This window comes from Vulpes lagopus, chromosome X (genome assembly GCF_018345385.1).
Source record: "Vulpes lagopus strain Blue_001 chromosome X, ASM1834538v1, whole genome shotgun sequence".
NCBI lineage: Eukaryota > Metazoa > Chordata > Mammalia > Carnivora > Canidae > Vulpes > Vulpes lagopus.
In genome coordinates this window covers 19998332-20022837 of record NC_054848.1, presented here as the reverse complement: position 1 = coordinate 20022837, position 24506 = coordinate 19998332, and the positions used below count along the sequence as shown (strand labels likewise).

The 24506-nt window shown below is 42.8% G+C and overlaps 1 protein-coding gene across 4 annotated transcripts in view; it reads right to left on the bottom strand.

The window, feature by feature from the left end:
* The window catches only part of PDK3 (pyruvate dehydrogenase kinase 3), a 156799-nt gene that overhangs the window by 61545 nt on the left and 70748 nt on the right, over positions 1-24506 (bottom strand). For 2 of the 4 annotated variants that reach the window (XM_041740572.1, XM_041740573.1), the window contains one exon: positions 22614-22770. Coding sequence is in view for 2 of the 4 variants with exons in the window: in XM_041740570.1 (XP_041596504.1) it covers positions 12285-12390 (106 nt within the window). In the remaining 2 variants the exon portion in view is untranslated. Of the gene's footprint in view, positions 1-12284; positions 12605-22613; positions 22771-24506 lie in introns of those variants that run through there. The other 2 variants (XM_041740570.1, XM_041740569.1) reach the window with 2 other exon arrangements.

Here is a 24506-nt window from a genome sequence, read left to right as displayed (position 1 = left end):
CATCTCCCACACTCCATCCCCTGAATGGGTTCACAACCCTTAGGCTTAGGCAAAAAAAATCTACTGCATCCAACGTGGTGGTTCTGAACACACTACAGTCACCTGAGTCACCCAGAATGCCCGGGAGCCCCTCCCTCTAGAGACTGACTTAATTGGCCTCAATGAGGGGCAGGTGCCACTAGTTTTAGGCACACCCCAGATTATTCTCAGGAGCAGCAAGACTAAAGACCACTGAGTAACCTGATTCACACACACAAAAATCCAACCAGGGAGAACAAATCACAACTTCCTTAGGCTCAGACAAGTGGTTATTTACCCATCTATTTTTGGTCTCTATTTTCATGTCTGAGATTTGGTTCAGCCTCTCAGAAAACTGGCCAAGAAATTCCTCATAGTCTTTTTTTTTAAGATTTTATTCATTTATTCATGAGAGACACAGAAAGAGGGGGGTGCAGAGACAGATACAGGCAGAGGGAGAAGCAGGCTCCATGCAGGGAGCCTGACGTGGGACTCGATCCCAGGTCTCCAGGATCACGTCCTGGACCGAAGGCAGTGCTAAACCACTGAGCCACCTGGGCTGCCCCCTCATAGTCTTAAGAGACTTTTCAGCGTCACCAGCCATCCTTATTCTCCTTTCCCTCTAGATGATCCTACATGGGAAAAATAAGTATTGCTGGCCACATCCATAGAGGAAATGGCTGTACCTGAGGGTGCAGTGACTCTTGACAGATGGCAACACTGGTGGACCCTTCCCTTATAGTGGGTCCCCACACTGTGCCCAATCCTGGTCTACATCCTCGGCTACAGAGGGCCGGTGAGATGAGCAGGTCAGATGGGCCCTGGCTCTACTGTTTGACCTGCCCTGAATCTCAGTTTCCCAATTTGTAACATGGCGCAACTGTTGTGAGACTTCCATGATACTATATTTTATACTTGGTGTTGGGCAAGTACTCAGAAAACGCTAGCTGAATCTTTTTCAGTTTCTGGAGAGTCCATTTTAATTTTCTTCTTGAACAGCTCTACTGAAACCAAGCTGAGGTTAAAGAAGGAGGAATATGAGTATGTAGGCCTGAGATGACATGGCAGAGAATCCAGAAAGAATGCTAACCAAAGAAGTGGCCTCCTTCTGTCCAAAGGGCAGTTTCTAGAGAAAGGGACGCTCACTATGAGCAAGTAGTTTAAGGTATAGATTAGAAATAAAGTGCTCGCTTGACCACATTACTTGACCAGTATGGGAAAAGCAAAATGGCAATTACCATTTTGCTTTCTACTTAACATCAAAAGTAGGAGGAATCAACCAAATTTATACAAGGACTATCTGCCCCCAAGTTTAAGGAAACATTATACTCTACCAGAACAGATCCAAGGAAAGGCTCAGATGAAACGAGGAGAATGCTCTGGTCTGTGAAAACCCAACAATTTGTTGGAAAAAGGTACGTTACAAATTTCAAAGGGCTCTACTGTTTTCTGGCCAAGAAGACACTGGGAAATATTTAACTTCCTGCTCCAGGAAAATGTTAGAGAGATACTTATAATTTATTCCCAACAGTGAAACTATTATATACTGACCTCCATGCCCTAGTAAGAAAGCAAGCAACACTGGTACAACTCAAATGGCCAAGCAAAATCACATATCAAGTCCAAGAATGAAAATAAAATCACGACTGCTTGTGTGATGCTTAAGGAAATAATCTACAATTCAGTTAGAACCCCAACTATTCAATTAGAGGGAATATAAATATAGACCTTTGTAAATGTAATAGTTTGCTGTAATTCTTCTGCCATTCATTATGGCAGAAAGTATAATAATCTCAGTAAAGATAGACACTGACCAGGAATAGGGTTCTCTTTGAGGGATATGAAGGATACCACCAGAGATCTCAATCAAATCCAGCTCTGCCCCCAGAAGTATAGAGGTAAACTGACTGCCCCACCGCCACCATAAAAGTGAAATGGGCTACCTGAATGCTTCCAGGTTAGTTTCAACTAATGCCCGGGAAGCCACTTACAGTCCCCTTAGCACATTTTCCTGTAAGTTAACTAATTTACTAGGAAGAGTAAGTGGGCAAGAACAGCAAGAATTTCTAAAAAAAATTTATGGTAATAAATAAGAAACTGCCCTTACCAAATTTCAACACAAATTACAAGGCAAAAGTTAACATATATTTAGTTAAAATCAGAAAAGCTGTCCTACTGAATAGAATCCACAAATATAAACTACCCTGTGAATTTAGCATGTGATAAAACAGAAACAACAAAGAAAGATTTGAGGTCTTAATAATTGTTGCTATGCAACTAAACAACAGAACAGAGCAAAAGTGACTCAGCTACAAAAGCCCCGTCAGAAATGGGAATAAATTCCAGAGGGGTTTAGTAATGATTTGCAAAATGCTACAGGTGATAAATCTGACCATGATAAAAGCACTGTAAATGACTGAGTATATAAAAATTCAGACTGTGCACTAAATAAAAAGGAAACCAGCAGTCAGCATTAACATAAGCAAATATGTGGGCAAAAGCTGGAAGGCTATCACAAAAAAATGGATGGAAGAATTATAGGTGATATTCTTTCCAAATGTCTTTAATTATATACTTTGATAATTACCAAAAAAGGGAACATAGTGGAAAACAGTATTTACACCGCACAACAGGTTACCACGCCAAATACATACAAAGAATTCTTGCAAATGATTAAAACTCCAGATTCCAGTTAGTAAATGGTCAAGGACAGTTTATACACAAAATGCAGAGAATAAACACACACAGGAAAAAAAGGAAAACATTTAGCTTCTATGCTACCTACTATACAATTAAAATCATAAAACCTCAGTGTGGCAGGGCTGTGGAGAAACTAGTACACTTGAACTTTGCCTTCCACATGGTAATTCCTCTCAGGGGCACATACCTTATGTAGACCACCTGAAAAAGTCTCCGCTAACTCCAAGTTATGCTCCAGATAGCCAAGATTTACTTTCACTAGCAAATGGGAGAAACAGATCTTCATCATTTAAATGCAAATTAAGAGCAATCACTGTGAGCTACTTTAATAGGGTACAATTAACTTAGAACAGAGGTCTAAAACTTTCTGTAAAGGGCCAGACTGTAAACATTTTTGGCACTGTGGGCCAAAGAGTTAACTCTGCTGTTGTGAAGGGACAGAAACCACAGACAATATGTAATAAATGGGCATGTTTCAACAAAACTTAATTGACCAAAACGAGTGTTGTCAAAATCCACAGAGTGTACAACACAAAGAGGGGAAGCCTAACATAAGCTATGGACTTTGGATAATAATGATGGGCCAATGTTGGTTCATGGATTATTAGCAAATGGCGCACACACTGGTGCAGGATGTTGATGGCAAGGCAGGCTGTATTTGGGGAAGGGCTGTATGTGGGAGCTCCTGGTACTTCCTGCTCAACTTTGTGGTGAATGTAAAACTATTTAAGATAAAGTCTATGGGGATGCCTGGGTGGCTCAGCGGTTGAGCACCTGTCTTTGGCTCAGGGCATGATCCCAGAGTCCTGGGATGAGTCCCACATCGGGCTTCCTGCATGGAGCCTGCTTCTCTCTCTGCGCGTCTCTGCCTCTCTATCTGTGTTTCTCATGAATAAATAAATAAAATCTTTAAAAAAAGGATAAAGTCTATGAATTAAAAAACAAAAGAAAACAGGGGGCTGGCCCTCGGGCCATATAGTCTGACAACCTATCTTCCACTATGGTATTCCTAAAACAAAAGCATTTGCCCAACTCTGACCTCAGCTTACCACATAAGTCAAATAATTTAATGCCCATATGATATAAAAGAAAAGGAAAAGCAGTGATATTTTCTGATTCCATCCAGTAACAAATTCAATGTTTCTCGAATCTCGCCAACAGCCTAACAAATTACCTAGAGCTTAGTGGGAGGAAACCACCCTTCAGTAGGTCAGCAAGTGTGGCCATGTCTCCCCTTCAAGACTATAGACTCCCACACAAAACTGCAAAGACAGTGAAGCCAGAGCCACAACTTAGGTGCCCAGAGCCTGATAAACCAAATTACGTTGAAACCCAACTCTACCGGGTCATGAAGGCCCCAAATACCGATCAAGATGCATGAAGCCAAGTTAGACATCTTGACCCTAACTGAAATTGTTCTCTTCCTCTTTAATTCCGAAGAGTTGGCTTCTGTCTCTAAACAGGTTAGTCCAATTCTTGGCAACTCTTCAGAGTAGAAAGACCTTCCTGCTTGGAGAAAAGGTGATTCATGTACATATATGTATGGGTACAAAATAAACACACTCAGAAACAAAACACAATTGTTTTTCCTCTTTCCTATTGTGATAATTTAAAAAAAATTTTTTTTCATCTCCTCTGGAAACAAAATCCCTGTTCTCTCCAGTGGTAATCAGGCTTCAAGGAGCAAAATGACTTTAAAGACCAAGACTTTTCGAAGAGCAGTCATTTGAAACCAAAGCCAGCTTTTCAGTGGGTATCAGAATCTTAAAATACTTTCTAAAGAAAAACAGAAGGTGGCCGGCCCTTAAAGCTCAAGAACAGTAAAGATAAAGAAACCTGCCTTCTAATAGCTAAAGGCTCCTAGGTTCACAGAAGCAGCGTGATGGTGGCAGAAATCTTTTCTGTGAAAAGAAGGCAGAGTTGTCAGACAACCTGCCTTCTGGTGGTTTTATTTTGGAGATGCTATATTTAAATGTGGGGACATGGTGGAAGTTTAAACTTACGTAACAACGAAGGTGTTTAATGTCTAATAACCTTTACATGGAGCCAGTAATCACCCATGAGGGAGCAGGGAGCACCCACACTGCAGAGAGCAAGCAGCTGAGGAAGCTGTGAGAGGTTCCAAAGAAGGGGCGGGCGCCGCCCTCTGTAAAGGGATGGTTTGAAGTAAAAATGAGAGGAGGACAGGAGCAAACAAACACCTCTGAAACCAGTGCAGCTGTGCAAAAGACAAGTGCAAAGGAACTAGGAAATAAAACAAATGGGAAGCCAGTCTGCAGGGAGAGAATCCAAGTGATAAGTGAGGGAACCAGAATTGGCCAGAGTGAGAATCAGAGACGAAACAGGAGGTCCGAATGCAAATGTGAATCATTTCCTATGAACTCATTCAAGATTCAGGAGGTTCCATCTTTAATGTATATCTTAACAGTCCAAACTCTCCTTTCCTCATGCCACTAAGTGGAGCTTTCACTCATTAACAACTACTTAGGGATCCCTGGGTGGGTGGCGCAGCGGTTTGGCGCCTGCCTTTGGCCCAGGGCGTGATCCTGGAGACCCGGGATCGAATCCCACGTCGGGCTCCCAGTGCATGGAGCCTGCTTCTCCCTCTGCCTGTGTCTCTGCCTCTCTCTCTCTCTCTCTCTCTCTCTGTGTGTGACTATCAGAAATAAATAAAAATTTAAAAAAAAAAACAACTACTTAATGCAAAGACAGAACTCACACTTTTGCAAATGTAATAAGGAGCCACCGTTAGCATGAACTGCCCTTCAAAAGACAATACAGAAAAAAAAAAGACAATACACTAGTCCAAAAATCCTGAGGATAACAGGTTCAGAGGGGGGAAATTGTGAAAGTTATACAGAGAAATAAAATCGATAAATGCTTATTCCAAACATGAAAATGAGCTATTTGGGATCCCTGGGTGGCGCAGCGGTTTGGCGCCTGCCTTTGCCCCAGGGCGCGATCCTGGAGACCCGGGATCGAGTCCCACGTCAGGCTCCCAGTGCATGGAGCCTGCTTCTCCCTCTGCCTGTGTCTCTGCCTCTCTCTCTCTCTATTATAAATAAATAAAAATTTAAAAAAAAAGAGTACGTTTATCATCATGAAAATAAAATGTTAAAATATGGGACACCTGGGTGGCTCAGCAGTTGAGCATCTGCCTTTGAGGACTCAGAGCGTGATTCCAGGTCCGGGAATCAAGTCCTGCATCAGGCTCCCTGTGAGGAACCCACTTCTCCCTCTGCCTCTCTCTGTGTGTCTCTCATGAATAAATAAAATCTTTAAAAAAAAAAAAGAAAATGAGCTATTTCTCTCACTCCTACTGAGGAATTAATATATACTATGGGAAGCCTCTGTCCAATAGAAACATAATGTGAGATACATGTCTAACTGACAACTGCGTAACAGCCACAGTAATGCAAAAAGAAACAGGTGAAAGTTTTTATATTTCATTTAACCCAATGTATCCAAAACATTATCGTGTCTACAAGGAATATAAAAATATATTGAGATATTTTGCCAGTTCTTATCTTAAGTCTTTGAAATCCACTGTGCATCTTACAGCACAACTCAATTCAAAACCTAAATTTCTATCAGAAATAACTGACCTATAATGAGATTTCATCAAATTTACAGTTAAGGTAGCATCACATATCCAAATTGCTCTAAACATAGAAGTTTTCCAAGTCATTGAATCAAGTTTCAGCTTTAAATTTAAATCTGTATCAATTCAGCTTCTCAGTCACACTAGCCACATTTCAAGTGTTAAACAGGCTCAAGTGGCTAGTGGTGACCTTATGGGACGAAGGCCTACGATAATCACAGGAACCGAAAATTCAAACCTAATTGTTAAAAAGAACTATAATAAAGCAAATAAGATAGATAATACAGTAGAAAAATCAAGGTATTAAAAATAGAAAGCAAGAGAAAATTGTAGATGTTTATCACTAGAGATGACAGATCTTTCATATCAACAAATACATGCATTGGTTAAGTTTAACCACATAAAAAAGAAAGTTTGATTCACAAAGCCAAACCCAACTTTGAACTACATTTCAAGACAACAATTAAGTAACTCAGACTGAGAATAAAAGACTGAAAACAAAACCCCACAAAATAAAATAGCAATGCTCTACCAGAAAATGTAAACAAGGGAAAAATAGGGATTGAGATCTCAACATCAAATAAGGTTGAATCTAGGCTAAAGGGCAATACCCTAGCAAGAGGGCAGCACTTTGTATCGCTAAAGGGTATATCTTGCAATGAGGACATGACAGTTAAGACTGTCTAAGCATTGGGGTGCCTGGGTGGCTCAGTGGTTGAGCATCTGCCTTCAGCTCAGGTCATGATCTCAGGGTCCTGTGATGGAGTCCCACATCAGGCTCCCCAGAGGGAGCCTGCTTTTCCCTCTGCCTGTGTCTCTGCCTCTCTGCCTTTATGTGTCTCTCATGAATAAATAAATAAAATCTAAAAAAAAGAATGTCTAAGCAGCAAAAAGGTATCAAGGAAATACTGTAAGAGATATGGAGAAAAAAAATCCATTAGGAGACTTGAACTTCTCCCAGGTCATGATGGATCAAGCAGATTGGAAAAAGTAAAGGTGTAGGAAACCTAAAGAACATAATTAATATGGTACGTCTGGTATACTAAACTCTGTAACCTGAGAACATAATCTTCTTTCTGCTGCCCAAGGAACCTTCACAGGAAATAACCATATATTGGGCTACAAATATCCGCAAATTAAAGAAATAATCTGGACAACATTTCATGATCACATGATCATGATCACAATGCAACAAAACTAAACATAAAATACAGGATGTACTTGCCCTGAAATCTTAAAAACTCAACAACTCCTAGTTCACATAAGAACAAGAATCTGGAGATTCAGAAGAGCTGAGAAGAGAGAGGATCATATACAGACACGTCAGCTGCCAAAGCAGTGAGTAACAGAGGGGTCAACTGTGGCCTCAAGTACTGAAATAAACAGCAAAATAGAAAAGAAACCAAGTGCCCAACTCGGAAGAAAAAGAATAACAAAATAAACAGGAGGAGATTGAGGAGATCAGAGGGAATTAACAAAGTCAAAGTGGACACTAATGAACTAGAAAACAAAAGTCATAAAACTAATAAACGTATCCAATCATAAATGACTGTATAATTTAATCAAGAAAGGGGAGGGGAAGGGATCCCTGGGTGGCTCAGCCGTTGGGCACCTGCCTTCGACCCAGGGCGTGATCCTGGAGACCCGGGATTGAGTCCCAGGTCGGGCTCCCTGCATGGAGCCTGCTTCTCCCTCTGCCTGTGTCTCTGCCTCTCTCTCTGTGTCTCTCATGAATAAATAAATAAAATCTTTAAAAAAAAAAAAGAAAGAAAGGGGAGAGGAGAACAAATATAAAACAGAGGAACAGCCACAGAGAAAATTAAGACTGATAGAAGATTACTATCTCAGCTATAAATTGACTTAAAACCTCAATGACTAGGATAATTTTCTAAAGAAATATAACAAAATGTACTCTAGAACAGAAAATCCATATAGATCAATACCAGAGAATACAGAAAGCTGTCAAAAAGTAAGAGTCCCCAAAGACACTAAGTTTAAAAGGTTTCACAGGGGGATCCTACCAAATCATTTTTTAAAAGACTTTACTTATTTGAAGACTTTTTACAGGGGAGGGGCAGAGGGAGAGAGAGAATCTCAAGCAGATCCCGCGCTCCACACCAGAGCCTAATGAGGGGCTCGATCTCATCACCCGGAGAGCATGACCTGAGCCAAACCAAGAGTCCAACGCTCAACCAACGGAGACATCCAGGCGCCCCACCACCAAATTTTTAAAGAACAGATTATCTGAAAGATAAATTGGTCTTAATATAGGAAAAAAAAAGTTTTCTGAAACAAGCATGGTTTCAATAAGAAAATCTAACAGACTGCACATACATGCAAGATAGACAAAGCAGCATGTGGCTATCAATATACTGAACCCGGGAGTTCGACATACGATTTTGGCTACTTCTGTATATGCTCAAAATTTTCCACCATAAAAAAAAATCAAACCGAAAAATTGTTTATTCCAGAAGAAAAAATGCTAGCTAGATAACACTTTTCACTTCTCAAAAGTCTGATGATGATTTAGTAAAAGCAGAGGAAAACAGGCACTCCTTAGGAACTTCTAGAGAGAGGATAAACCGACAATCTCTAGGGAAAGGAACTGGACAATGCTTAGGAAAATTTCAAATGCACACACCCTCTGATGTAGTGATCCCAGGTTTAGGAACACGTCCTGTATCTGTACTCGTACACACACCGTATGCACACAGAAGGGTGCGTGTATAGCACAACTCCCAGTAGCACTGGTCACCAGAGGGAAGATTGGAAACAACCTACGAGCCCTAAAGAGGGAGTTGGCTAATAAACCAGAGAACACTCATATAAACTAAGGAAGTATGGTAGATGAAGATCTAGAAATCTCTCTAAGGTATGGAGTTTAAAAAGCAAGATGCGGACAGATCTCTAACAAGCTGCTGTTTATACAAAAAATGCAGGGGCTAGTGGACAAAAGTAGGAAGGTGGTATGTATGTCTCCATCCTTTGGCACTTTTTGAATTTGAAACCACGTAACTCCCATCTCAGACCAAAAAGAAAATCTCTCTCTTTTTTTTTTTTTTAAGAAAATCTCATTAAAAAAAAAAACAATGGATTCCTGGGTGGCTCAGCGGTTTAGCACCTGCCTTTGGCCCAGGGTGCAATCCTGGAGTCCCGGGATCGAGTCCCACGTCAGGCTCCCTGCATGGAGCCTGCTTCTCCCTCTGCCTGTGTCTCTGCCTCTCTCTTGAATAAATAAATAAAATCTTAAAAAAAAATAAAGTAAAATCACTGCTTCTGAAATAACAACCACTTTTAATCTTTACTCTTAAACGAAAAAGATAATCTTATTTTACTAGTGTGGACAGATTAGTATAATAAAGCTATTTCAGTGGCCACAGAAACTACAATTTATTTGTTAATGTGCTTATAACAAATACTGAAGCACTGAATTCCATGTACATCTTTTCTTTGGTCCCTGTCCAGTTACTCAGTCAAAAACTTATGTCCTGTTTGTAAAGCAGTGAGGGAGAAAATCATAAAGGTCACAAAGTAGCAGCCTGGAGGTCAGCACGGTCCACATATCTACTCTTTTTGAGTCTCAGGTCTTTTAAAACAGACTGAATTGGTGCCAACCACCTGCCCCTTCTGGAACCAGCACATACCTGGGAGGGTGCCACAGTCCCCACCTAGCTGGCTTCATGCAGTCACTTGCTGCTCTGCAGCTGGCCCTTTAAGCATGTGAGGTGGCCTTCATCTGCAGTTTTCAACAGTCATAAAGGGTCATAAAGCCTCTTTACTCTTCTTCCTCCTCACCTTAAAAATATCCCCCCATCCATCCTAGATCCTCAAACTCCTACATTACTTGCCAAAACAGAACTATCAAGAACTAGAAGGACTCAAAGAAAGGAAAAAGTCAAGATGGCCTTTGTGACAGCTCTTTTTCTAGGTGTTGTCATTAAACACAGGCTGCCCGTCACCTGTCTCTGGATATTACAAACTGGGCTCGTAGTTTCTAGCAAATTCCACCACAATTATATATAGCTCTCCTGTGAGCTTCCTTATAAGGAAAAGACTTCAATTATTAGGCTTCTTCCATTATCCTAGATTAGCATATCCCTCCACCTCTCCCAAAATAGGTCAGAAGCCTTTTGTGGGAAATACCTATCAGGAGATTTGGTCATATTTTATTTTCAAAGCTCATCCCTTGTCCTTTGAAATTATAATCATACAGTTCAGGAGTCATGTTTTAGAGATTGCCTAATACAATACACACTTTTTATCGATTAGGAAAATGAACCCCAGTGAGGTTCGCTCAGCCAAGGCCACACTTGAGTTAGTGGCAGAGCAAAAATTAGAACATTTATTTCCAGACTCTGGTCCCATGGGCTTTCCACGATAACACTATCTCCCGCTGTGGTTTTCCTACTCAGGTAACATTCCTGCCAAGACACCTATTAACATGGGTAGAAACTAGATGCTGTAGAACGAAATCAACTGAAATTTCACCAAGCTATCAGAACTATCACATCCATGTTGAGGGTGGAAGAAATTGGGAATTTCTGGATTCCTTTTGCTTCTTTTATGGTGAATTAACCTAACTCAGTTTACCCCCAGTGAAGCTGATAGCTTCAGAATCTTCTCTAAACCATAAATTAGAGATGGAAAACATGCTATTTATAGCAACCGTGACATTTTCTTTCTAAACCCTGAAGTCAGGAGCTGCTTCAAACCTCTAAAATTTTCACAAGTGGCCAGAGATGGTTAACTACTGAAGAGCCTGCAGGAGTGAAGTTTAAGATGCAAAGATCAACATCTCATTGAACTTTGACTTTCCTCATCATTCTCTGGCAAAGTGGGTTCTTAAAATTTAATTTGGTCTCGACTTTAACCTATTCCTCTCTTCCTATCCCAACTTTTTCAGTACAGGCAACAACACCTCTTGCATATCAGCTCCTCCCTGGACGTTCTATCTCCTCTGCACTTCTTGTTTTTATTCCCACCCTATACCATCCCTTTACATTTATTTAAAAGTCACGAAATGAAGAGACGTCAGATTATGTTCCCTTAAGAGCTTTTTATTCCCCTTCGAGGATGCTGAGCTCTATTCTGATACCTGCGTGCGCACTTTTGTTTTACTGTCAGGTGGTTCACAACCAGCTCCCTCGCCTTCAGCAACTGCAAGTATTCGCTCTGTGGTTGAAAGGGCACCACTCTGGGGAAACAGGATCCGGTTAGTACAAGGTGGTGGAATCTATTCCCATCTCAGCTAGGCCTCTCCGGCAAGGTGAGGGCCGGGTCTTCTGCACTCCCGCCTCACTTGGTGTAAGCTGCCCACCAGCCCACTTGACAGAGGAGAAGGTGGTGGGACACAAGCGGGGAGGCGCGATGAACGGGGGTGTATCAGACCCTGCTCTGACGCTAGGTGCCCACGCGTCCTCTCCTCCCCAGCATCTAAGGCGTTTGCAGCTCAGGCCTCTAACTGCTTTAACATTACAGTTGGAGTCCCACCGCTCCAGGCACACGGGAGCACCTTAGGGCAAAAGAGGAACAAAATGTTATTGCATAATTTATTCGACCTCAAGGTGTTTCTAAACAGCTCTTACCCAACAACAACAACTAAAAAAAGAATCTACAAATAAAACCATTAAAAAGCCACCCACACTCCGCTACTAAGTTTTAAGGACGGTGAGGTCTGTGTCAAGTAGATTCGAAGCTACCAGAGCAGGTTCGGGGAGTCCTGCCTGGATGAAGGTCCTCGGACGCGGTTTCTGTGCTTCCAGGTAAAGCCCTGCCCCCCCGCGCCCCGAAATCCGAGTCCCCGGGGGAGCCCCCGGGCATCCCAGAGCCCCGCCCGCGGTTCCCACGGACTTTGCCCAGAGCTGCGGAGACCCACGGTGGCGGCGGCGGGCCTGAAAGGCAGCAGCCCGGCGTCCCGCGCCTGTGGGAACCGTGGCGACCGTGGGGGGCCCGGTCCTGCACTCACCGAAGTCCAGGAACTGCTTGATGGACAGTGGCGACGGCGAGAAACGCGAGTAGCGTTCGATCTGCTTAGGCACCGGCTGCTTCAGCAGCCACCGGAAAAGCCGCATCCTCGCCGAGGTCGTGCACAGAGCAGCCGAGACGCCCGTGCAGCCGCTGGAGACGGCGCAGCCGAGCCGCGCGGCTCGGGCACGTCAGCCAGGCGCGCGCCCCGGCCTCCGCCTCGGCCTTGGCGCCGAGGGTGCAGCCGCGGCAGCAGCAGCAGCAGCTCCGGGGCCGCGGCCGGCCGCCCGCGGCTTCCCCAGGCCCCTCCCACGGGGGCGGAGTCGGCCGCCGCACGTACGCGGCGCACGGAGGGCGCGGGGGGCACGGGGGGCGCGCGGTCGCACGCGCCGGCCGCTGATTCGCCGCCGCCGCCCCCGCTTTCTTCTGCTCGAGTTCGCCCGGACGCCGGCGCCACCTTCCTTCGCTCCTGGGGCTGAGCCCCGCCCGGCGAGTGCGGCAGCCCCGCGGCCCGCCCCCGGCTAAGTCCTTTGCGGCCCAAAGGTAGCAAAGGTGCAGTGGAACCGCGACGAGGCCCGGAGCCCACGGCCGGAGTCCAGTCCTACGCCCTGTTCAAGGCCCCTCTCAGCTGCAGGCGCCTCTTCCGGGAGGCCCTCCCTGGCTGGGCCGGCTGCGGCGCCGGAGGACTCATTGCATCTTTACATTTTGATTTTCATGTTTTTACCACTTTAGTGGCTGTTTCATGCCTGCCCCCACCCATTGCACAGGCTTAATTGTAACGTCACCGACAATGTGTTTCAGCCCACCGCACCTCCTCCACCCCTACCTCCCTACCCCGACCTGCTCACACCTTTGAACACCTTTGGACAGAATTGTTAGGTCACTCACTGTTTTGTGGCCTTCCGCTCCTCCTCCTCACCAACCCTCCACCACTACCTTCCCATCTGAGGCCACCACCTTTGGACAAGATTAAGTCATTGGCTGTTTTGGGCCACCACAACCACCGTTGGACAGTATCAATTCTAACATCACTAACACTCGGTTTCGTGCCCTCCCTCCCCCATACTCCCCCTCACACCAATGGGCAGGATTAATCGTGAGGTCACTGTTTCATACCACCACTATCGTTGGAAAGGCTCAAATTTAAGGTCCTTGGTATTAGCTTTCATACCCCCTCACTCACCATCACCATCACCATCACCATCACCATCACCATCACCACCACCACCACCACCAGACAGCTTCCTGACTCTTTGAGGCTTCACCACCACCAGCACCACTACATTTGGAAATGAATCTATGCTTACACCAGGTGTCGGGTATTTTTTTCTCTGCATACCATTGACCTTGAACTCGGGGCTTAGTATAGGAAATCATTATTTCCTAATGGGGATGCATGAAGTACTGCTTACTTTAACCATTTTCACCAAAACTTGCTTTATTTTTGGCAACGTGTAAACATCAAATAAAAGGAAAAGTAGAATATTCTCTAAGGAAAGATAAAAATGTCACTGGAGACCACTGTTTTGATCTAATTAGGCTGGTTTTCTCATTAAATAAAATTATCGGTGGGTAGCTACTTAACATTTGTGACTTCATTGGGTATTTACACACCCAATTCTTTGTTTACTAGTTACATCTTTATTCTGAATCTAAAGAAAAGTAATACATACACTCAAAGGCATCCAGTGGTCTGACCATACTTCTATATTTTCAAATACATCTTGGTCATCTTGGTGGTGCTATGGCACGTAGACTACCATGTCCTTTCCATTCCAACCAAAGCCTAAAAGAGATATACTGACAACCTCTTTAGCTGGGTACTTGGCCAGCAGAGCTAAGCAATCCTGTTGGTGTGCATGGGCAGACAAAAAGAGAACCTGTGGCCTGTGATTCTTCCAGTGACTTTTACAGGTGCTATCCGGAAGCAGAGTGTACTTGGTGGCAGTAGTTGTAGTCAGTAAACAGGAAGATTTTCCAAAAAAAAAAAAAAAAAAAAGGAAGATTTTCCCAACCTAAGCAACAGAAGATTGCTGCTGATCTTTCTAGCTTGCACATCACTTGTTTCATTCCTCCCTTTTCCAGTGAACAAAATCTGCATATTCTGTTGATTTGATTACTTCAACTGTCATATGACTAGTTTTATTGATGCTTCTCCAAAAGGTGGCAAGGTCCTAGAAGTTGGAACACAATATGAGAGAGTCTGGTGTAATATAAAATTGCACTGGTCCAGGGCTCAAATGACCCAGTCCCCTAAGCTTAGTTCTATCAATTGGCTGTGTGGCCTTCAACAAGTCACTTAGCCTTACTCTGTCCCAGTTACTTCTTATGTTGGATGGAGATACCTGATTTCTCTCCCTGGCATTTGTGACAATCAAATGAAATAAATCATGTCTAATAGAAACATAAAATATTGTTCTACCTCTTTCATACAATACATATTGTTTAAGCAAATAGTCTCATGGTAACTGGCAAAATCCAGAAGCTAATCCAGCGAGTTGATTTCAGTGCTGATTATAGTTATAAGAGAAGGATCTTCAAAGAAATAAGTAGATCTTGATGAACTTTTTTCAGTTCTTTGTACACACCAAGGTTTGCCGAGCCTGCTTCCAGTGACTCTTCAAGCAAGATCCTTGGACCACCAATAGGAACATCACCTGAGAACTTCTTAGAAATACAAACTCTTGGACCCCACCCTGACCAACTGAATGATAAACTCTGGGGGTAGGGCCTGGAAATCTGTGACTTAACAAGTTTTGAGGGTTTTAAAAATATGGCCACGAATTCTTTGATATTTCTCTCCCCAAGAGATGGAGTTTGATTCTTCTCCTTTTGAACGTAGGCTTGATTTAGAATTCACTTCCAACAAATATAGAATGGCTAGAAGCAATAAGATCTCACTTCAAAGATTAGGTTATAAAATAATTTCACTCTTAAAAATACCAGACCAGTACTCCTCAAAACTATCAAGGTCATTAAAAACAAGGAACATTGGAGAAACCATGACCACCAAGAGGAGCCAAAGGAGGCATGACAACTAAATATAACATGCTATCCTGGATGGGATTCTGAAACAGATAGAAGGACATTAAATAAAAATTACAGAATTCTGAATAAAAGATTAACTTAGGAGCAAATGTGTTTAATAATAGTAAATCAACGTTTGTTCACAAATGGTAAGAAATGTACCATATAATGCAAGATATTAATAGTAGGGAAATGGAGTATAGGGCATATGGGAGCTTGGTGTACTGTCTTCTCAATTTTGCTGTAAATCTAAAACTGTTTGAAAAAAATAAAGCCAATTATACAATACAGTATTAACTATGGTCATCATGTTGTACGTTGTATACCCAGAACTTATTTTATCTTATAACTAGGATTTTTAAAAGTTGTTAAGAGTTGTTTAAAGTCCCTATGGAAAAGGGGAAAAAATGTAACTATGGGTGTTGATGGGTGTGAACTAAATTTATTGTAGTAATCATCTGGCAATATATACATATACCAAATCAATATGTTGGAGATCTTAAACATATACAATATTATATGTCAATTATATATATCTCGGTAGGAGAAAGCAGTACCTTTTGGTTACAAAATGTAAAATAAAGTATATTCAAAGAAAATATATAAGATATCAATAAAAATATTTTATAACCATAGAATAACTACTGAACATTTAAAGAACATGTATTACAAAAAAAATAAAGTGAACATTAAAAAAAAAAAAGACTGACTTCCTTCTTGGGGTTTCTCTCTCTCCCTTCTTCTCTCTCTCTCAGAAGCCCCCTGCCCTGCTGCGAGGCAGCCCTGTGGAGAAGCCCACAGGAGTGAGCCTGAGAGCAGATGCTTCCCCCCCCCCCCCCCCCCCCCCCCCCCCCCGCACTTGGACTTGTAACCTGGTAAGAGGCTCTGAGCCACAACCACTCAGCTAAGTGGCTCCTGGACTTCTGACCCACAGAAATTCTCACAGTTTGCTGTAATAAATGTTTGTTGTTTCCAGCTGCTTACTTTCTGGATCTATGTTATGCAGTAATAGTTAACTCATCTGCATGCCTCGCAGGTGATTCTGACTCATGCTCAAGTGCTGGAACTGCCCTCCTACCCTATGCAGCACTCCTGCCCAGCTCCCTGTTCCTTCCGGCTAATGCCTCAGAACTCAGCAGCAGCAGCACTTAGAAGACAAAGGAGTCTGACAACAAACTGACCAGGAAGGCAGTTTGTTCCCCCTGCTGTACTGTTTCTTGATTCTCTGTACTTCTCACTGTAACACTCAAAACACCATTAGAATTTCATGAATGGGGCAGCCCTGGTGGCAGAGCGGTTTGGCGCCGCCTGCAGCCTGGGGTGTGGTCCTGGAGACCTGGGATCGAGTCCCACATCGGGCTCCCTGCATGGAGCCTGCTTCTCCCTCTCCCTGTGTCTCTGCCTCTCTCTCTCTCTCTCTCTCTCTGTGTCTATGAATAAATAAATAAAATCTTAAAAAAAAAGAATTTCATGAATGTCTGTCCTCCGCGCTAGACACAAGACCTGTGATGGCTGAGCCCAAGTCTAGCCTATCCACTGCTTGGCTACCATGTCTAGCAGCAGTACCACTCACTAGGTCCACAACAAATATTTTTTTAAATAAATTAAAACCAACAATAGGAACAACAAAACTACCCAAATCACATTCCTTCCCGTCGGCTCTCAACGGGGAACAAAGGCAAGGGTAGTATTCTGAATAATTCAAGCGATAATGGACATTTTATTAAATCATAATTTGATAAAACCAAAAGCCAAAGTGAAGTGGAATAGATGAGGGGAAAAAATAACCACTGATTATCTCATCATCAATCACTAGCAGGTGGATCTTGTTTTAAAAAATGCCTCCACCAAAAAAAAAAAAAAAAAAAAAAAGCCTCCACCAGCACTTGACTTGGCTATGAACTCCCCGTCTTCCTGTTTTCCTCCTTTTCTCTTTACTCTCAATTGACATATTTTAAAAGCACCTGCTATGTGCTCTGTGAAAGGACCTATGTTTGTCTCTTTACGTAGGTTTGATGGAGGAATCATATCTTCATTTTACAGGTGAGTGAACTAAGAAATAGAAAGGTTAAAATATTTTAAGATTACACAGCTTGTACGTGGCAGTCCAAATTTGACTCCAGGTCTCCTGACTCTCAATTCCATGTTTTTTGATATCAGCCTGTATCTTTAAAATAGACTTAATTATTTATTTTTAATTTTTTAAGATTTTATTTATTTATTCATGAGAGACACACACACAGAGGCAGAGACATAGGCAGAGAGAGACACAGGCTCCATGCAGGAGCCCGATGTGGGACTTGATCCTGGGACTCTGGGATCATGCCCTGGGCCGAAGGCAGGCACTCAACTGCTGAGCCACCCAGGCACCCCTATTTATTTTTAATTTTTAAAAAAATAGTTTTAAAAATTTATTTATGAGAGAGAGAGAGAGAGAGAGAGAGAGAGAGAGAGAGAGAGAACTCATGTGAGTGGGGAGAAGGGGCAGAGGGAGAGGGAAAGGAAAAGAATCTCCAGCAGATATCCCGCTGAGTATGGAGCCTGACAGGGAGCTCAAACCCATGACCCTGAGAACATGACCTGAACTGAAACCAAGAGTTGGATGCTTAACCAACTGATCCACCCAGGTGCCCCAAAACAGACTTTATTTTTTAAAATTTTTTAAAAAATTTTTTTTTATTTATTTATGATAGAGAGAGAGAGAGAGAGAGAGAGGCAGAGACACAGGCAGAGGGAGAAGCAGGCTCCATGCACCAGGAGCCCGATGTGGGATTTGATCCCGGGTCTCCAGGATCGCGCCCTGGGCCAAAGGCAGGCGCCAAACCGCTGCGCCACCCAGGGATCCCCAGACTTTATTTTTTAAAAAGATTTTATTTATTTATTCACGAGAGACACAGAGAGAGAGAGAGGCAGAGACACAGGCAGAGGGAGAAGCAGGCTCCCTGCAGGAAGCCCAATGCAGGACTCGATCCTGGGACTCCGGGATCACACCCTGAGTCAAAGGCAGACGCTCAACCACTGAGCCACCCAGGTGTCCCCAGACGTTATTATTTTTTTAAAGCATTTTTAGGTGCATAGAAGAATTGAGTGGAAACTACTGGGAGTTCCCACATACCCTCTGCCTTTCCCACCCCCCCTACACACACACACACACACACGGCCTCCCCCACCATTGCCATCCCGCACCGGACTGGCACATTTGCTACCATCAGTGAGCCCACATCGACACATCATTATGAACCAAAGTCCGCAGTTTACTCTTCACTCCTGGTGCTGTACATTCTATGCGTTTGGCCAAATATACTGCCCCAAAAGTTCTTTTCTTTTTTAAAGATTTTATTTATTTATTCATGAGAGACACACAGAGAGGCAGAAACATAGGCAGAGAGAGAAGTAGGCTCTTTGCAGGGAGCCTGATGCAGGACTCAATCCCAGGACTCCAGGATCACACCCTGAGCAGACGCTCAACCACTGAGCCACCCAGGCAACCCTGCCCTAAAAGTTCTGTGTGCTCCACCTACATATCCCTCCCTGCCAACCCCTGGCAAGTGTTGTTCTTTTTACTGTCTCTATAATTTTACCTTTCCCAGAATGTCATACAGTTGAAATCATATAGCCTTTTCAGAATGGCTTCTTTTACTTAGTAATATGCACTTAAAGTTCAACCATGTCTTTTTGTGGCTTGATAGCTCATTTCTTTTTAGGTGTGAATAATATTCCATTGTCTGGAGGGAGCACAATTTATTTACTCATTAACCTATTGAAGGAAATTTTGATTATGTCCAACATCCACCAACCCACCTTTAGATTTGAAGAGTAGGAAGTTAAGAGTGTGAAGATGAGTAAACTAGAGAAGCAAGGTTTACTTAATAAAGTTTAATAAACATGTATCTTTAATCAAATATGTGTGTGATTTGAAGCAGTAGCTCTATTTTTCCAAGTGCCCAGATTCATGATTTTTTTTGACAAGCTACTTTAGATGATGCAAATCCTCTTCAAGTCCATTTATCCTGGTCCTTTTGTTTCTAACAAAGGAGGGTTTTCATCATACTACTACTGGTAGTCTTTCTGTTCCCCCAAAAAAAAGAGGTCAGAAAAGATTTTAAGCACAGGAATGGTGTGGCAGGATAATTTATGGAGAAATTAAATCTGTGTTTTGTTCTTGCACCTCTTGGAGGGGCAGGTGAAAGAGGTAGCTGATCTTCTCTGACCTGTAAGACAATGGACACTTTAGGTCTGGGCTTTGGGCTGCTGTGCCTAAGGGTGTTCATTAGCTGTTATTGTATAGCAGGACTGAAAACAGAATTTGGAAGATATGAGACATTTTGGTAATCTCTATAAATTCATTCCCCCTTCTCTGGGTAACTACCACCCACTTTTGTTTACTGCCCGTGCAGTGAATTTGTGCTGGGGGTGGGTGCGGGTAAGAGCCTCCTTTGCAGTAATGTTTTGGGTTTGTTTGTTTGTCTATGACTTTATTTATTTATTTGACAGAGAGAGAGAGAGAGAGAGAGAGAGAGAGAGAGAGAGAGAAAGAACATGAGTGAGCATAAGCAGGGGGAACAGTAGAGGGATAGGGACAAGTAGGCTCCCCACTGAGGAGAGAGCCTGATGTGGGGCTTGATCCCAGGACCCTGAGACCAAAAGCAGATGCTTAACTGACTGACTCACCCAGGCACCCTTGTAGTAATGAAATACATGGCTCAATCTAAAAATTATGGCCACTGGCCATAAGCTCTTCATTCAGGGATGGGCACATGACCCAATTTAGGCCAATAGAAAGGAGGAGTATTTCCTGGAGGCTTCTGTGAAAGAAACATGCTTGCTATTGGGAGGAAGTTTCTGGAAGAATCTCTCTTCTCTTTCTACCTTCTCCCCATCTCTGAGTGCATACACGCAAGCATGTGGCATCAGCTGACAACCATCTCTTGACCAGGGTGAAGCTGACTTTGTAGAGAGCAGAAATAAGAAGAAACAGGGTCCTTGATGATGTTGAGGTGACTAAATCAAACCAATCCCGAAGCTTCCTCTGAACCACCAGTTATACAGGCCAGTACATCTCCTTTATGGTTTAGGCCAGGTTGAGTAGATCTGTGTTGCTTAGGGTCAAAAGTATCTGAGCCATCACACTAAGCGTTGTCTAGATACCCTGCACATACACATGCAACTAGTTCCCCATTGATGGCTGCTGTTGGGTGTGTTGCCCACCATGCACATAGGAATTCAAGCACAGGTTTAATTTTATTTAAAAAAATAAAGGTAATGTTTCCTGTGTGCAAGTTATGAAACAAAATTACATCCTATAATATCCAGAAGGAAAAGACAGTAATGGAAAATGGTTAAGTAAATCATGGCACAAGCACTCAGTGGGCCATTAGACTGTCATTAAAAATGTGTTGTGTGAAATCTATATGAGAACATGGAAAATGCAAATATTTCAAGTGGGTTAAAGCAAGATACAAAATAATGTATTAAATTTGAGCTCAGCTACGAAGAGATCACAAAAACTTCATGGAAAAAGTCTAGAAGGAAACACAGCAAAATGCCAACAAGAACTACTACAGAGTGTTTTGAGTGATTACCATGGTTAGGTTGACATTTAGGATATCCCCGGGAGTTTCTGGGTGGGAACATGATCCAAAAATATGATGCCAGAATAGGTAACTGAACTGAATGGCCTTATTCAGTTCTCCTTTACCCCAAAAGATGAAAGTTAATTATACAGCAACCTGTCAGAATGTACTGCTCTTCTGTTTTCATCCAAATCATGATCTTATCAGTTTCTATTAATATTTACTTAGTACCCATAATTAACTGAGCATGAACCATTATTTGTAGTGGACTCTGACATCTAAGGTGCCACCTATTATCTGGAAAACTTGGCGTTTCTCACATCAGCAAGTTGAGTACAGCCCTCATCCATCCAAGCTGTTGGCAGGGGTGCAGCCTACCCCCAGCACCGACCATCACAACCACCCATTATGAACCCAACAGCCAACCTGAGTCAGTTCTGAGGTCACCAAGACTTTCTTCCATCGAGGAGGCTTGGGTAGCTTCTAGGAAGGACTTTTCTCCAGAAGGTGTTTTATTGTCAGCCCCAACTCTTTTCACCTTCCCCTCCCTCCAATTATCCTAATTTTCTGGAGGTTTAAAAGCTTTGAGGAAAAGAAAAAACAGTCGTTTCTCCCAACAAGATTGGAGGCCCCTGCTCTAGGATAATCTGACCCGTGACCCATCTATGAGGCAACTCTAAATTAGCAATATTAAAAAGAAAAAGGAATGGGATCAATCACCTCCCACCATTTGGAATGTGTACTAGAATAGAACTGAAAAGGCCAGATTTCAAAATCTAAAGAGAGTCAATCTCCTTAGAAGGGCTAAAGCTGCATGCCCAATTCGGCACCACTAGCCAAATGGAGCTCTTGAGCCCTTGAAATGTACAGATCCAAACTGAGACTGTTGTAAGTGTAAAATTCACAGGGGATTTTGAAAACTCAGTATGCCAGAAAAAGAAAAAAAAAGGAAAATAATACAAACTATCTCATCAATAATTTTTATATTGATTACATGTTGAAATAGCATGTTAGATGTGTCAGTTAAACTGGCTAAATCATATATATTATTAAAATTAATTTCATTTGTTTTTTTTGTTTGTTCACTTTTAAGTGTGGCTTCTAGAAAACATTAAATTACATCTGTGCCTTGCACTTGAGGCTCCTGTTAAATTTCAATGAGATAAGTGCTGTGCTAGATATACTGCAGGGTGTCCCTTATCCTCCTGTTTCTTTTTTTTAAAGATTTTATTTATTTTATTCATGAGAGTCACAGAGAGAGAGAGAGAGGCAGAGACACAGGCAGAAGGAGAAGCAAGCTCCATGCAGGGAGCCCAATGTGGGACTTGATCCAGGGTCCCCAGGATCACGCCCTGGGCCAAAGGCGGCGCTAAACCACTGAGCCACCCAGGCTGCCCTATCCTCCTATTTCTATAGAAAAGGTACCTAACGTTTGTGGAACACCTGGTGGCTCAGTGGTTGAGCGTCTGCCTTTGGCTCAGGTCGTGTGATCCCAGGGGTTCTGGGATAGAGTACTGCATCAGGCTCCCCGCAGAGAGCCTGCTTCTCTCTCTGCCTATGTCTCTGCCTCTCTCTGTGTGTTTCTTATGAATAAATAAATAAAATCTTTTTAAAAAAAGAAAGAAATGGTAACTAAAATTTGCTGCTGGGCTTCTCTGTTCCCTAGCTGGTTACGTGCAGTTCCTTCCTTTAATCCTTACAGCAGTCCCCAAAGGCACACATGAACTTACCCACTTATAGATGAGAAAGCCTGAGGCTCGGAGAAGTTCAGGAACTTGCCCATGACTGTCCACTGATGTATGATAGAGCCAGGAAACCCAACAGTGGATTATTGTTCAGGGTGTTATTCAGTTGCCAAAGCTTTTGTCTCTGCCATGACTTGAAGACCTATACAAGAAGAGGAAGCAATGCCAAACAAATGCAGGCAGATGAGTTCTCTAAAACTCAGATTGACTCCTAACTCTAGGAAACGAACAAGGGAAGTGGAAGGGGAGGCAGGTGGGGGGATGGGGTGACTGGGTGACAGGCACTGAGGAGGGCACTTGACAGAATGAGCACTGGGTGTTATACCATATGTTGGCAAATTGAACTTCAATATATATATACATATATATATAATTTAAAAAATAAGTTACAGCAAAAAATTAAAAAAAAAATAAAACTCAAATTGCTTTGCACAGACAAGCCTCATTTAAAAATATGACTACACCTCCCTAGTCCAAGATGCCAATTTGACAAACACATGACTAGTGACAAGTGATAAAGAATTGCCTTCCTTTTTGTCTAACAGTAACGTGGAAGGAGGTTGTGAGCAGGTGCTGTTAGAAGAGCTAGCCTTTCCCCACTCAAAAAAGGAAGATTCCTGTATTTGTTGATACTTTCAAATGTAACAGGAAGAAAAATTCACTACTTAGCTCCATGATTTACAAATAAACAGTGCTGCTGTGAATTTTTTTTGGATGGGTTTATAGATTCCATGAGAATCTTTAACACTACAAAACAATGCAAATTGATTCAACTAATTTATACTCCTAGGGATGAATAAGAGGTTCCGTCAACCTATATCCTCCTTTTCAAAACCTGGTATTGTCAAACAGCTTCATTGACTGCTCTAGTTTTGGTTTGGATGTTGGATTCATGAGTGTTCCTATTTATGTATTTATGTAAAGAGAGAGCCGTGCATGAACCTCTGTATCTGGAGCCCAGGATTACAATTAATTCAGTTCTATATAATGATGGACCCTCTTTGAAAATAGTACAGTCACAGCATACTCATCAGGTTCTATAAATGCATGCTATCAAGTTCCATAAATAGGGACGCCTAGGTGGCTCAGCGGTTGAGCGTCTGCCTTTGACTCAGAGCGTGATCCTGGGGTCCGGGATCGAGTCCCACATCGGGCTCCTACAGAGAGCCTGCTTCTCCCTCTGCCTATGTCTATGCCTCTCTCTGTCTCTCATGAATAAATAAATAAAATCTTTTAAAAAAAGTTCCATATATACTCCAGCCCAATTAGGGACTCAAAGATCCAGCCTCATTCCAAATACCTTTCAGAGCTGGGCAATATCTGTTCTCTCTCCAGAGAACCCTTCCCCTCCCCTGTCTCCACTTGACAAGTATCATCCTACTCGGCCTGAAAAGTTCCCCTTTGCTCCACATAGCTTCTTTTTTTTTAAGATTTTATTTATTTATTCATTAGAGGCACAGAGAGAGGCAGAGACATAAGCAAAGGGAGAAGCAGGCTCCTTGCAGGGAGCCCAATGTGGGACTCCATCCCAGGACTCTGGGATCACTCCCTGAGCCAAAGGCAGGTGCTCAACAGCTGAGCCACCCAGGCATCCCGCTCCACATAGTTTTCTTTCCCAAGAAAACATAACTCTTCAGCATCCAATTCCCTCAAGACTGTGTTCCTTCCTAGCAGTGACTCGAAGGTCAACCTTTAAGCACCATAGCCAAGGAGCTGGGTCAATAATTTTGGTTGTGTGGCCCTTTGGGCATTCCTTGTGACACCAGACCGGCTATCACCTGTCCCCACTGAGGTGAAGGATCAGCCCTAGGTACTGGTAATCCACACTTGGTCATGCGGCAAGATTAGACAGTTCTACTGACAGTGTGGTCTTAGGTG